Genomic DNA, 15101 nt, shown 5'->3' on the forward strand with positions numbered 1-15101 from the left:
CTGGTTGTGCAACTGTCCGAAGCACAGACCATACCTTTGTTAATGTATGCGACTGCTTTTCATGATACTCGCAGAACGTCAGCCCACATTAGTGCGAGCCTGTCTGTGTGGCATGAGCCCGGCTGCTCACAGGATTGTATTACAGACCAGCTTATCCTGAATTATATTGTCAGATACTTGTTTTCATTTAGCTAATGTCTGCTATTTCTACCAACAATGCACCCTGTCTCGTAAGAGCACACCGCATCATGGAATGTTTCACTAATCAATCAATTAAACTCCACTGTCGGTCCCATTGATGTTATGTCCCCTATCGTCAGACGTTACCCGCAGTTGGCAGCCACATTGAGGGAGCCCACACAAAATTGTGCCCAGTTAAAGGGACAGTTCACACAAATTCCACGTCTAGCTTGAGGGATGTTTGCACAAAGGCCCAAACCTTTTTCAAGTCTGTGTATTTTAAGATGTTTATTTAACAAAGTTAAGATTTAATCTGCGAAAGTGTAAAGAATGTATGCATGACAGACGTACACAAACTTATGTTTCTTTTTATATTTGTATATTATGCATTCATACTTCAGAATTAGTCACCAATGCACCTAACCATGAGCTGATTAAACATTACATAAAGAGGCAAAATATATTATCATATGTTCAGTAACAGAAGCAAGGTTGCGGTGCTTGAACTTTTAGGTAAAGTGACTGTTGTTCAGGAAGGGTTTCACCATACACTTATTGCCCCTGGCTCCAAGTCCGCTGATGAGGAAAGGTTTTTGTGTCACGCATTCAGCTTCAGTGTGTGTGTCCTATGAAATGTTTCTTTTTCTAAAGCCCTCCTCATCTATGAGGCTTCAACTCACTGAAACTGTATCACATAAATTGAAAGATATTTAGTCAGTGCATGTGTCCTTCTTCTGGGCCCGTGTTTGTCCTGTCGGGATATTTCAGGGGCCAAAAGATGTCTTGCCACAAACGGCTGAAAAATGTAACTATCTTTCTGGTACGATTCCACTCAGAGTTCACACCAGAATGGAACGTAACACATTCACCCCAAAACTATTCAGGGCAACGGTAAAGGCTGCCTCTTCATGTTAGAAAATGCTGAACTGTACTGTTTCTTTTTCCACCCCTCAAATGAATTGTGCACCCAAATTCAGTGGAACATCGTGAACAGAACTGTGTCAGCTTATGCATACTCATTTGTAGCCCCGGGATTTTGCTCCACTTTCAACGGAGCAAAATGGGTTGTGGGGCCCGAGGCGATTCATTTTCATTTTCAGTTCAGCCATTCTTCTTAAGACCCATAAGGATTTGAAACCCACCTACTCCTCAGACTGTGGTTAAAGGAATAATCCACATTTAGTTGCCTGCTGTATGACATTAGGAGGAGTGGCCAGTACGTGTCACAGTGCTAATCATCACACTCTGCATTGTCAAACTTAGACGTGTTAAATTGCCTTCATGGTGATGCTGTTGTACAGACATTAAAAACAAACTATAGCCACCAGGGGCAAAGCTGATTAAATATTCCAGTTACTTCACTATAATTGTTGTACTGTCTCTACCTAAATGTTTGTTTTCAGCCTAGATGTACCCATGTAGTTGTGTTTTTGAAAATATTGCAGTAAACGTATATAAAGCAATAGTTTTGGATCGTCGATTAATGGTGTTTGAACTTTGGAACGGCATCATTAAAACATTTCACAAGATGTTCATTCATTGTGATGCTAGCCGTACAGGGAGAGTAAGATTTGACCTCCACCACGGTGCTGTAGAGGCCTCCTGTGTGTGTGTGTGTGTGTGTGTGTGTGTGTGTGTGTGTGTGTGTGTGTGTGTGTGTGTGTGTGTGTGTGTGTGTGTGTGTGTGGCAGAGAATGGAGAGAGGCTGGATGAGGCTTTTAAGAAATGTCCAGGAGCGATCCCCTTCTGTCTCCTTGTACTGCATCATCAGCTCCCTTGTTCCTGCCTTCTATGTGACCTGGTTGTGTTTCAGCTACATTTACCATGCACCACTTCCCCGCAGCACTTAGTTGGACTCCCACCCACCAACCAGACAAATGCACTTACAGTATCATCTCGCATCTGTTTTTGCACTAGTCAAAACTTTCAAAATTGGATCACTTTAAATGTAGTGAATGAGAACTGACAAGTTAATTCGTTTTATCTATTTATTACCTAGTTCTCTCATATTAAGGAACCAAATATGATCAGATTGTTTCTTTTCTACATCAACCAGCTTCACAGCACACATTTAGTGCAAGAAATGACAGCAAAAGTTCAGAGGTGTGGTCCCCCTAAAAAAAACAAGGAATGGATTGGGCATTATTAAGCCAAGACAGCCCATCACAAATAGATCAGGGCAGCTTCCGATGTACACTACTAGCTGTACATTTTGACGTTGCTTTGACTAGCTAGTCAGCGTCACTACTGGTTGGACTGGAGGCTTTTGAGCACAATATGGGCTAGCCTAACTCAAATTGAGAGGGCACAGCGGTGGGAGAATGCTTTTAAATAATGCTTTCTTCAGATGGATGGATGGAGAGAAGAAGAAGTGAGATGGTCTCTCTCCAGACAGAGTGCTTTTCTAAAAGCCTTTCCGGTTGCATCAAGAGCTGAAAGTGCAGTCTCATTGTAAGCCCGGTATAGGAGTGTTGGAGCTATTTGCCGTTTCACCATTCTGGCTTTGATGTAGGTACAATGATGAAAATTAACATTTTACAAAACAGCTTTTCATGGCTTTTATATTGGGTCGGAATGAGATCCAGTAACCTTGTTTGCTTTTGAGGTTTCTGTGCATATTGGCACCTTTGATGTCGTCTGTGTGGCAGAATTTATCACAACTGCAAATCCAAAATAAGCTCCAAAGAAACACCTTCTAATACGTGTCTGATAAAGTTATTGTTTCATTTCTATGTATGCTGCTCTTGAGTTATTGCTGTGACCAGCTCGTCTCCCTCCCACAGCCCGGCGTGACATCTACATTCTGTACACTCAGCTTCTAGCCATCAGTCAGTTTTGATTATTAGTTTACTAGTGTGGTGGGCTCGGCCTAATCTAAGCCAGACTGACCTAGTTTAGTGTGAAGTGCCAGCCGATCCTCTGGTGTTGGAGCACCACACACACACAGCGCCTCCTGCTGATCCACCGCCCTCCTTCCTGATTTCATCCCTCCCATTTGTCTGTTAGCATAAGCCTGCCTGTCAGGATGTCCTGTGCAACCTGCTATTGTAACGCAGCTGATTGCATAGCCCGGTTCGACAGCCTGGACGGACACCGACGAGTGCAATGGAAGTAGCAGAAACCACAGAGCGAGTGTATTTGTAAAGTGTGCGCGCTGTCGCCACATCCGCTGAATGTTTTGACAAAGGAAGAGAGAGAGAGAGAGAGAGAGAGAGAGAGAGAGAGAGAGAGACGAGCACAGCTAAGGAAACACCCTTAAAAAGGAAACGCCTGCTTCGAGAGGCTACGCTCTCGCACTAAGGTGGAGGCAGCATGCTGACACGGATGATCGGTAGCGGAGCACTGCCACAGCCAACTGCTGAAAGTCTCTCCACAGAAAACAGTCCAATGCATACCCATCTGTACCTCGTACAGCAGATCAGCCACAGCCTTAATGCCACTCTAACGCTCTAGAATATAAGATCCCACAGAGAAGTGAGTGAGTAGGAACGATCAGAAACGGGATGCGACCCTCATGAAGGCGAGGGGCAGGGCAGATAGTGTCCAAGCAGGAGGGTGTAAATTATTAAGCCCCCCCACCTTTCAAATACTACAGTACTGTGTGCTAAATACATGTCTGTCTCACAGCTGGGCGATATGTAAACAAGAACCATTGATTAGACTGGAAATATTGCAATAGTTTGTTGTAACGCCCCGTATACAGATCCTCTTCAGTAGTAGTAGTAGTAGTAGTGTCGCATTTATGTCACCTGGTGTACCCAGAGCACATGAATTAAAGCTTTGGGATGGTCCCAGGCTGGTATAGCAGTTATTACTCCATTAAATATCTTGCCTGTATCAGCCCTACTCACAATTCTTTGCCATCAATGATTCGGTCACTTACTAACTGCTTGACACATCTTACAATACAACAATACAATGCAGGCTTTAAGTCCATGGAAGACACATTTTGGGCTTAGTAGAAGGATATTATAGGGTCCCATATGTGTATTGTCAGCCTGCTCATTCTGCATTATAAGAGAGACACACAGTAGTCAGGACTTGTTTTTCATTACATGGTACGACAACATCTCTGAGTGTGAGTCTAACCTAAAAATACAGTGCAGCAACTTTAAAGTGGCTTTGTACTCGAGGGGCTAGTGATGACCTCGTGACTGACAACTATCATTTGCTTTTGTTTGCCGTACTCGTCTATCACGTCTCATACATCATTAGAATATTGCGACAGGAGTGGTTCATTTTTTTGAAAAGACAGTTTTTTTTAGTGCAGGCTTATTGTACTGGACTGCATTATGTTGTGCTGCATTTCCTTTGCTGACTGTCTGTACAATATGTACAGTGCTGTGTGCTGTACGTGCTCATTTGTACAGAGTATCTGGCTGAGTACCAGATGAGCAAAGCTATATTTTGGGAAGGCCAGAAAACACGGGGGCCAAGTAAGCGTAGGCCGTCTCTGCTCAGTCGTTGACGCTCAGAAGCAAACCGAGCCTCGCTCCTCTTCACCAAAGGGTTAATTAGCAGCTCCCCTCCCAATTGTCCTCTGCTTGTTCACTCTCATTAGTTTAATCTGCCTCTGTCCTCCAACTCGCCTCTCTTGCCTCTCTATCCTCTTGTGCACCAGAACATCTCACTGCCCACCCCACTCCTTAATGTCATCAGGGTGGAGCCTCTAGTCTTCCCCAAAAAACTACTGTCCAACCCATCATGAGATGTATATCCTTTCACACCTGTATTCATTTAGCCATCATTGTTTTTTTATTCAGATGTTTTAAGTGTTCTCGGTCTAGTTATCGGAGGTCTTTTGATGGTTATGGTGCTAATCAGCAGTGCAGTATGCGATTGGACAGATCGTCTGTTAAGTCTTGTTCTTTTCCACAACGCTGCACATTTATGGTTTCAGAACCTAAAAAGAGTCATTTAAAATGTTCTTTTTTTACTTTATATTTATTCCCATATTTAGATTTAACATTTAATGCAAGCTACTATTTTTAAAAAGGGTTAAACAATCTGAAATTCACAAATGCACTGCTCTTAATTTCCAGTCCTTTTATTTGAAATTCATTTTTGTAGAGATTAGTTTTCTCGTCCTGTGCCCCGTATCAGCAAACCTCTGATGAAGACGCCCAACCAGCCAACTGAAACGTCCGTGTGCTGTAGAAAATGAATGGCGCTCGCATGATCGCTGCTATTCAGGAAGGAGAAATACCAATGAAGTGTGCTCGTGTGTGGAGTCAAATTACACTTCCTCTCTCCTTGTCACTGTGTTGTGCTCGAGATGTCGGAGCTGATAGGAGTGGCTGGAAAATGTGAAGTCTGCTGCCCTCCTCCTCCCGTCCCCCCTCCTCCTCCCCCCTCCTCCCCCACCACCTCTCTAAAAATAGCTGGCAGAGAGAGAAGGCAGTGCAGTGGAGGCTGTATGTGTTGGGCTGCCAGTGGTTTCAACACTCCCACTACCAGCACAAGGGAGAAAGACTTCTCTAAATCACACCTCTGAGACTAATTGCCAGTAACGACTTGCCTCCTTATTATGTTTTCTTGTCGGTAGACGTTCTTTATTCTTAAAATCTCTACATTTCATCAATTAGACATGAACTTGCTTTTGGAAATGTTGCATTTTAGAGAATCTGTTATATTTGATCGACGAGTAAAGCAGAAATATATGCAATTCATTGATACAAAGGAAATTAACCTAATTTTGGATGAGCTTTTAAAGGACCAAACCGTGGAATGTTCTTGACGGGCTACATTGATCACCTGACCTCAGCCCAGCTGATCATGTGTTTCTCTTGTTTGAACCAGAAGTGAAGACAAAAAGTCCCTTAAATAAGAACAAAGTGAAGGATATCAAGCCTTCACTCGTGTAGAGGGATCGTAGACATCTCGCAGTTATTGATTCAGACTTTTTGCAACTAAATATATTTTTCATCTGCCTACAGCGCGGAGCACCGTCCTGCTTCTAACGGAGCTAATAACTAACCTACAGTGATTCTGTTCAGTTACATTTTGGTGCGTTTAAAACTGTAAAAATGTGTATTGATCATGAGTTTTGGGTTAGGGTAAATTACGTTGTTCAAATGTAATCTTGTAAAGTTTAGGTGAAGAACCTTGTGAAATACAGGAAGGAGACATTTTCACAGCAAAATAAAGAGGGAATTTTGACCTGTTTAACTTCTAACACTAGCTCTAAGCAGCTTATAATAATAATAATAATAATAATAATAATAATAATAATAATAATAATAATAATAATAATAATAATAATTTAATACTAGTGCCCCCCAAGAAATGTTTAATCACAGTATTTAAAGAAAATAGTTATTTCTCTAAAAAAAGGATAAACAATCAGATTTCTTTTCCTTTATCTTTTTAATATTCTTTTTCAAATCTCTGTTGATTTATTTATTAATAGGCCTACATTTTCCATTTTTAGGACAAGTAAGTTTGGCTATCGTGCTAGTAAAACATCTCAGCTACTTGTCCGAAGCTTAATGTCGAGCCTCGACCGCTTAAAGCCGGGACAACCAGCGCTTGCTTGCAGACCGAATGGATGCGGTTCACATGTTGTAGCTTCTCGTGTGACCATTCAGCAACGTTTAGCATTGCAGGACAACAGAGTGTTTACAACGTACACATTTGGACTCTAAAACATTCATACGTTTCAGTGTATGTGAATCACCCTAGCCTAGACTTCATCAATCGGTGGAACATATCCTCGGCCCAACACACCTTTTTGCACATGTTCAGGTGTTACCGTTGCTTTCAGACTCCATAACTCTGTTGACCAGTTGATGTCTTTTGTTGAAAAGGGCACCGGTAGGTTACATTACCTCTTAAATCAGTGGGATGTTACAGAGACGACAAGAACTAGCGTGTGATATTACCGTGAGATGTTTTTATCACCAAGATTACGGTAGATAAGGCGCCTTGCTTAGATGCAGACCCAGTTAGCGGCGCTGGCCAATCAGGTGACGGGAAGCTGCTGAGATGTCAGGGGCTTGAGGGATAAGGTGTTCATTCAGAAGGTCTCAACACTCCCCGAGACAAAGGACTCGTATCGAGACAGGGAGGTAAGCTGTGTTTGCAGAACTAATGGTGCTGTAGTTGGCTTGCATTTGACAGAAGGGCAGTGATGTTACTTTCGGTTTTCTATCAGGAAATTTAGTTTTGGAAAGAGTTGTGATTGTAGTTTATCCTAAAAATGAGTAAGAGGAGAGAGTATCAAAGGAAGACGGTTCCTGAACTTATTGTCACTGGATGGGGGTCACTGAAAATACCCATCATCCTGCAGTTAACCGTTCCAATGAACGTTGAAAGTTCGCTGACTTTCTGAGACTTCCACAGGCGCCTCTAGTAGTAATGGTGCTCACACTGCGTATTCCTTCAGTGACCAACACGCCAGAGTTCATAATGGTTCCAATAGTATCTTTCTTGTCTTCTTCCTACGGAGAGTGAAAGTGTCGGCGCTAAGAGTGTCAACCAGAGGATTGAGGTCAGCAGGATAGCCGCTGCTTTTAGGATCATCAGCAGGTTTTGTCTTAACCGGATTTGGCTGGAGGAGCTGAATCAACTGTGTCCCAGGATTACAGGGATGACATTGGAGGATGGTTTAGAGTCCAGAGGCCAGAGCGCTGACAGCCTCGTCAAACCTCGCCCGCCGTCCGAGCTCTTTGGGGTCCCAGTAGAGCCACCGAACCAGAGCTGGTCTCTTGTAGTGCCTCTCTGCTTCCTCCATATCTGGACTCCTAATCCTTGCTGCTTTTGCCAGTAAAGGGGTACGTGTTGCCCCCTTATAGCCGAGTGGGCTCTTTCATTAGTTTTTTGCCCTGGCTGTTGAGTAATGGTTATCAGCTGCTTAGTGTGGCCCAATCTCTGCCCCAGGGTTTGCTTATTGTTTGTGAGGGAAGAGAGAAGAAATTCAACGTCGCCTTCAAAAATGTTCTCTTAAGCCCAACGTAGCTGCCGAGTGCTTGTTGCTAGGTAACGGCTTGAAGCCGGCAAGGACGAGTCTCGTCTGGAAAGTGTTGGACAGTTGTGACTCCCTGTAACTTCTGTCTGGAGTCAGGAGACGCTATGTGATACTCTGCTGCATCCGGAGTACCAGAACTTCACAGTATAAATGACTTCATTGTGTATTTTGTTTATTACCACCTTCAGGAGATGAGCAGCATCTTGTGTGTATGTTGACCTTCTCGTTTCTTGTCTCCCCAGATCAGCAAGAGTCTAGGCGGCGGAGCGAAGCACACCATTAGCAGAGGAAAATGAGTGAACTGGATCAGCTACGCCAGGAGGCTGAGCAGCTCAAGAACCAGATCAGAGTAAGGCCTCCAAGTCCTCGAATCTGACTTTTTATTTTGTTCCTTTAGTTTACTAATCCACAGATGTCGCGCTAGAGACCGATATTTCAAACTGGTGTTTGATGAAAGCAGATCGTTCACCGAGAAGCTCCCTCTCCATGTTGACATTATAAATGTATGATTAATGCAACTTTATAGTCCGCTAAAGGTTTCTATTTGCATCATTGTAGTGAAATGCAGCCTAATGAGGTCTTAATTGCTGTGATGCAGAGTTTAAATGCCGGCATTTTTCTGACTGTTATTGCTCCATAATTGCATAATGAGATTTGTTTTATTTTTTAAATGGGTGCTATTATTGCTACAATGCACATCAGCTGATTATATATATATATATATACAATAAAATTATATATTTATTTTTTCATTTTGACACAGCGCATTGATTTAGTAATGAAGGAGCCTCAGAGCCCTCTGGCTTTGAACCACATTATAATATCAGTTTGTGACAGACGAGTACACGGGGTAGATTGTATTACTAGTACTGAAACTGTACTTTTTTTTTTTTGTACATTTTGTGCTATAAACACAATTTGGTTTATTGGGTGGTACTCAAAAAGTGTGGGTTGTTGTGTTTCAGGATGCCAGGAAAGCGTGTGCGGATGCTACCCTGTCTCAGGTGAGATATTTATATATATATATATATATGAATAATTATTAATGACATGATTTCCACTTTTTTAACTATGATATTGTCAAATGTACTAAAATCGGCGTTAATGTTTGAAACTCAAAGTGACTCTTTCTCTCATCTTCATCTTCTCAGATCACAGCTAACATCGACCCTGTTGGCAGAATTCAGATGCGCACTAGACGGACACTGAGGGGGCATCTGGCTAAAATCTATGCCATGCACTGGGGCACTGACTCAAGGTAATCTCATTCAACTCCGTTCTGTCCATTAACTAAATATGTCATCCTATCAGCCCCCCCCACCCCCCACCCCCCCTCGCTTAAATACAGGAAATGAGTATAAAAGCAAGCTTGACCGTCTTTGTGCTCATCCCTTCTCCCGAGGGTCCTCGTCAAACCACGACGTTCTACAATAGCTCTCTTGACATTTGTACAAAGCGATCTACCACATTAACATATACTCAGTGTTGCAAAAAGCAGGATGTTTGTGCACATGCACAATAGGTAATGCATTTTTTGTTGAATGCACATTGGGCACGCATCAGTCGCTCTATCTGTGAGTGTGTCTACTGTGTTGTGTGTGTGTGTGTGTGCTGTGTTTGTGTGCATTGGGGGTGGGGTATGTGGGTAGGGAAAATACTCAAAATGGAGTCAGCCTTTTGTTAGAGCTGTGTTGAGGCGAGATAGCCAAGGAAGATGAAGCAACACTCCGTTCTTCACATGGAACGCCTTTCCCCTAGAGGAGTCTCACCTGAGCAGCCAACAAGTTAATCACTGCGGTGCTGCTGTGCGTCAGTCCACAGAGAGACCGTTACAGAACCGCGATGTCACCTCATCATCCTTCCAGTCCTGTAGCTAAGAAGAAGTCTACCCCCGTGTTTGTTTGTTTCATCGGTTGATGTTTGACCTCCCGGAGGAGTTGGGGTGTTTATCAGACTACCTGCTGAGATTCAGCCGCCCAGAAAGAAGGTCACACGAAGATGTTGTGACCCGTAGTCTCAGCTCGGTCTGCTATTCTTAGCCCCGTGGAGACACTAGCATTCAGTCTGCGGTGGTCGGTTCCCAACAGTTTGAGAAAGAAGTTCAACTTCCCCTCGTAAGCCGTTAATGTATATTGAGTTAAATGTTCAGGGTTTTGTACTCTGATGTACCAAAAATCATTATCTTATAAATTGTTAAATGCCTGTAAAAGGCAAAGCTTTGTAGTTGTACTATTATAATTAAATAATAATGAAAAATGAACTGCTGATCATCTTGTTGGTTAAACCCCTTTACAAGCAACTTAATGCCAGCGTTTTATGAATCTCAGAAGAATCCCACAAGCAGGCTGTGGATGAATACAGGTGGAGAGCAAAGAGGCGGAACGCATCGACCCAAATGTAATCTGGGAACCCAAACGGTTCTTGTGTGGTCTTCACAAAACATTTATTTCTGGTCGGACAAAGTGAGCTATTTACTAACACTTGTGACAATAGTTGTTGGTTTTGGCGACATGAGCGGGAGGCTGGATGACGAGCATTGCACTCGATAACTTTGATCTACATGAAATCAGTGAGTCATAACTCGCATCCAACATGAAACGTTTTCTTCATAACAGCTAGTTTAGTTTGTTTGGCTTTGCTGATATAATACAGCATATTCACCTCGTGTTTCTCAGGTGTAGAATTAAGATCATTTTCCAATGAATGTTTATTTGAAGTACTCACTAAGAATGTGAAATTGTGGCTACATCTTATGATTTCCTTTCCTTTTGCTGCTATTCTCTTAAGCTAAGGCTGAGCGATATTTCAATATTTATCTTTCAACGGAGCCGTGTTGTGATGAACTCATTTATCAAGATACACAGTTACGTTGTCTAAATTCATAATGACAAGCACATTGATCATAATGCCACTTATGGGAACACCCACCCAGTGTAGTTTATATCAAACTAATGTATTAATGTGATTACTCTGTATTTATGTGCATGCATGTAAACAGTCAGTGTACAGCTGGAAATAATTATACATTTTTCACTATAATTTCAGTTGAAGCTGTTATGTTCAATTTGCGCACGAGAAAATACTCATAACTTTACATTTGTCAAGTATTTAATTCACACAGAACTATACAAAAATAGACTTCACCGTGAGGTTGTTTCATACAGACTATTTATTGACTCACCAGAAATCATGCTATATACTGTATATATGTATATATATCTATATCTATATCTATATCTCCAAATTTTGGCCATATAGCCCAACCCTAACTTGAGCAGAGCTCCAGCGGAGCACACGCTCCTCTGCTTGTGTTTGATTAAGTCACTCGACGGCATCACAGTTACTCAAACAGACCTGATGAGTAACGAGCAACACAAACTGATTGTGAATTCATAAATCAGGGCTTTTCCAAACATTGGGCGTCTGTTCCCAACCATGTTGTCAGAGCTCTGTTCTGACGAGAGAGCGAGCGCCTCATTGCATCATTGTCTCCCAGCTGAGACACACACACACACACACACACACACACACACACACACACACACACACACGTGCACTTTTACTCTCACGCTGGCATTGCAAAAAGAGAGCCTAATTTATAGTTAATACATGTTCCTGCTTTTGACATCATCTGATAATTTTAAAACCAGGAAGTTGATGCTCTGCTTTCAGACTATAATTCCCAGCACAGGCCCTTCTGTCCCTGGCTTATTATCAGCCGGCGTGTGCACATTCGAGCGCGGTAGTTAAGATTGGCGTAGTCCCAGCAGGCCTCGGTGTGTTCACTCCTTTTCCTGGTCCTGTGTGTTTTGGGACTGTCACTGTGGTTACTCTTGGATTCACCCCAGATAGCGGAGCACGGTCACAGACGTACCTGAGAGCCGTCTCTAGAATGCAAAACAGGGTTTGTAACGGTTCCTATTAGAATAACTGTGCTTCCCACACAGACTTTGCAGGTTTGTGTTTCTGAGGCACATGAAACATTGAAAGTAAATACGCGATCTTGAAAGTACTCGATGGTGTATTAGAATTCCACAGAAATGAGTCGCTGTGCCTCGGCTCTCTGCATCAGTCCGTGTTGGGATTAGCACTGTGCATTCTGTGGAATACTGTGTTGTTGATGCAGCAGCAGCTTTAAAAATAATGCCGTGACATATTTATCTGGTATACAGGTGCTGGATTAAAAGCTTTTATATTCATTACCTGCTTAAACTCCATGCAGCGTCGTGCATGTCCATCAGTCAGTCCACGTTTGTTTTAATTCACCGTTGTGGCTTTTGCAGTTTTTGTTCTCTGTTTCGAAGAAAGTTGAAGTATGGTCACAACAACATTTTATTTATATATTCAAACAGCTATACCTTGTGTCAGTGTCAATCACTGTTATTTGCATTACTGAAAGACAGAGATGACCGAAACTGAGTATCAATATATAACGAATATATACATGAACATATCCATCACAGAATTGGATAAAAGATGCCATTTTGGGATGTGATAAACTATTCAAGATGGGCAGTTGACTGGTCATTATGAATTATTCTGAACTTTAAACTATCTTCTCTTCCTCTTCGTCAGGCTTTTGGTCAGCGCCTCCCAGGATGGCAAGCTCATTATTTGGGACAGCTACACCACGAACAAGGTAACAAAAAAAAAACAACATTTCTAAAGAACTGAAACAATCTCAACGTGGTCATTCATTGTCTTTACCTGCTAATCAAAGCCTAAGCAATGCTCATTACTCCCCCTTCTCTGGAAGATACTTTCATTTAGGTTGACAAAGAGTGCCGAGTTCATAATAACATAATTCACGAGTGTTTGAGGGTGCCAAGTAATGCTATTTATAGTGTGTTGTGCCCTTGAAAGGTTAAGTTAATATTGCGGACCAACCTTGTCACATGTCTCTCTCTCCCTCTGTCTCTCCCTCTGTCTCTCCCTCTGTCTCTCCCTCTGTCTCTCGCTCTCCCATCCATCTGTCACTGCATGCAATCTAATATTGAATCTTCCTCGTCTCTTCCAGGTCCACGCCATCCCGCTGCGCTCCTCCTGGGTGATGACGTGCGCCTACGCCCCTTCTGGGAACTACGTTGCCTGTGGAGGCCTGGACAACATCTGCTCCATCTACAACCTGAAGACCCGCGAGGGAAACGTGCGCGTCAGCCGCGAGCTGGCCGGACACACAGGTAGGCCGGACACATCCGCTAACATGAACTCGTTTACCCATCAGTCCCAGGATGTTTTGAAGGTCAGATCCATCACTACAGATACATTTGGAACCTTCAGGAGCACTGAATTTCCATTCGCACCCAGCAGGCTTAGCTTAGCAGTGAAGCGACAGAGAAGTTTGCTTTCCACACTCAAGATTCAAATTGTCTCTTCATTTATGCGATGAGGAGATAATACCCAATAACCAAAGCCATTCTGTGATTGATGTCTGATATTGACGTAGTTTTAACCTCATGTACCGGTGTAAGCCCAGTCATATTCATGTCCCAGAGATTCCAGTCACATGTTGTCTTTCTCCATTAACAGGAGTTGTTCGAGCCGTGTCCCAGCTCAAACTAATGAAAGTGTTGAGCTCTTAGGCAAAGAGCATTCATCTGATCAGCGTCACATGATGCAGGAAGTGTGTCAGCATTTTAGTTCTAGTTCTTGCTATAGGGAACGCACACTCTGCCAGCGAGTAAAAGATGAATTGGGAAGAATTATGGAAGCCAGTCATGAACCGGGAGATACCCTCCAGCTTTCCTTTCTGTTCCTGGGAGTGAATTAGTCAATTCTTCTCCTCCACTTCCCAAACTCAGCCCACAATGAATTCTCTGAGGGTGTGATGATCATTTTGAATATAACTGCTTCCTCTGTGCAGACGCTAAAGAACTGAAGCCTCTACTTCTTAATGCTATGAAGAAGACAGTCTATCATGAATGAGTTGTTAAATCGGTGTGTTTGATTACTGTCAGGTTACCTGTCCTGCTGTCGCTTCCTGGATGACAACCAGATCGTCACCAGCTCTGGAGACACCACCTGGTGAGTTGTGATACTGCAGCCAATGCAACCCAATACTACACCAACACAAACTAGAGCCCGATACAAATCAATTTAATACAATTGAATAGTTGTAATAGAGTTGTATTTGTTTGTGTTGTATTGTAAGATGTTCCTACCCTCCACCCCTTTCTGGTTGTCAACACTGTATATGGAGACATTACAGCCGTCAATTTAAAACATTCTCAGTCAGTACAATCTATATACTGGTGAGATAAAAGCCAAGTCAACCTTACGCCGACAGACGTCGTACAGCTACCAGCATCACGTCGCGGGACGATCCGTTTCCTTCTTGAATGTTTGAACATTTCAAAGCGCTCTAGATGTTTTGTATTTTGCAGCTGTAATTTGACAGTGTGGTGTAAACCGGTATTAAACAGGCAAAGGTGCTAAATTATTAAATACTGTGGTATTGATAAACTGTGACGTTGTTTTATCTGTGCTAATTTATTATGAAGCTGCAGCCTATCTAGCTCTCTGCGTCATGGCTCTTCCACACACACACGCACACAGAGCGAAGTCGACAGGCAGCAGAGAGGCCGCCGTAGATTACATGAGTTGACAACAAGTAAACTCGTTACTGTCTGGGCAATAAGACCTTTGAGAGTAGAGGCCAATACTTACAGTACACAAACAGGTGTAAACGAGTAGAAAAGCGATATTTCAATCTGCTCGGTCAGCAGTTTATTATATATGTCTTATAGAAGCACAGTGCGCTAGCTCGGCTAATAGCTAATTGCTAAAACAAGCTGTCTGTATGTAGTCTAACTGTTTAGCATTGTTTGGCCACGTATCTTAAAATTTGGCAAATTCTTGTGAACGTATCTGCTGGCTGAGACAAAGCAGCCGTCCTCCGTCTACCGTCGGTAGCTGCAGGCAGTGATGACTGATGTCTGCGTTCATTCTTTCTAGA

General features: G+C 42.8%; 1 protein-coding gene across 1 annotated transcript in view; it reads left to right on the top strand.

The window, feature by feature from the left end:
* The window catches only part of gnb1a (guanine nucleotide binding protein (G protein), beta polypeptide 1a), a 30759-nt gene that overhangs the window by 10367 nt on the left and 5291 nt on the right, over nt 1-15101 (top strand). Inside the window, exons 2-7 of the mRNA XM_079168236.1 lie at nt 8389-8495; nt 9112-9150; nt 9298-9404; nt 12722-12785; nt 13164-13326; nt 14104-14170. Coding sequence (XP_079024362.1) covers nt 8439-8495; nt 9112-9150; nt 9298-9404; nt 12722-12785; nt 13164-13326; nt 14104-14170 — 497 coding nt within the window. The 5' untranslated portion in view covers nt 8389-8438. The remainder of the gene's footprint in view (nt 1-8388; nt 8496-9111; nt 9151-9297; nt 9405-12721; nt 12786-13163; nt 13327-14103; nt 14171-15101) is intronic.

The sequence above is a fragment of the Pholis gunnellus genome (genome assembly GCF_910591455.1).
Source record: "Pholis gunnellus genome assembly, chromosome: 2".
In the NCBI taxonomy this organism is placed as follows: Eukaryota; Metazoa; Chordata; class Actinopteri; order Perciformes; family Pholidae; genus Pholis; species Pholis gunnellus.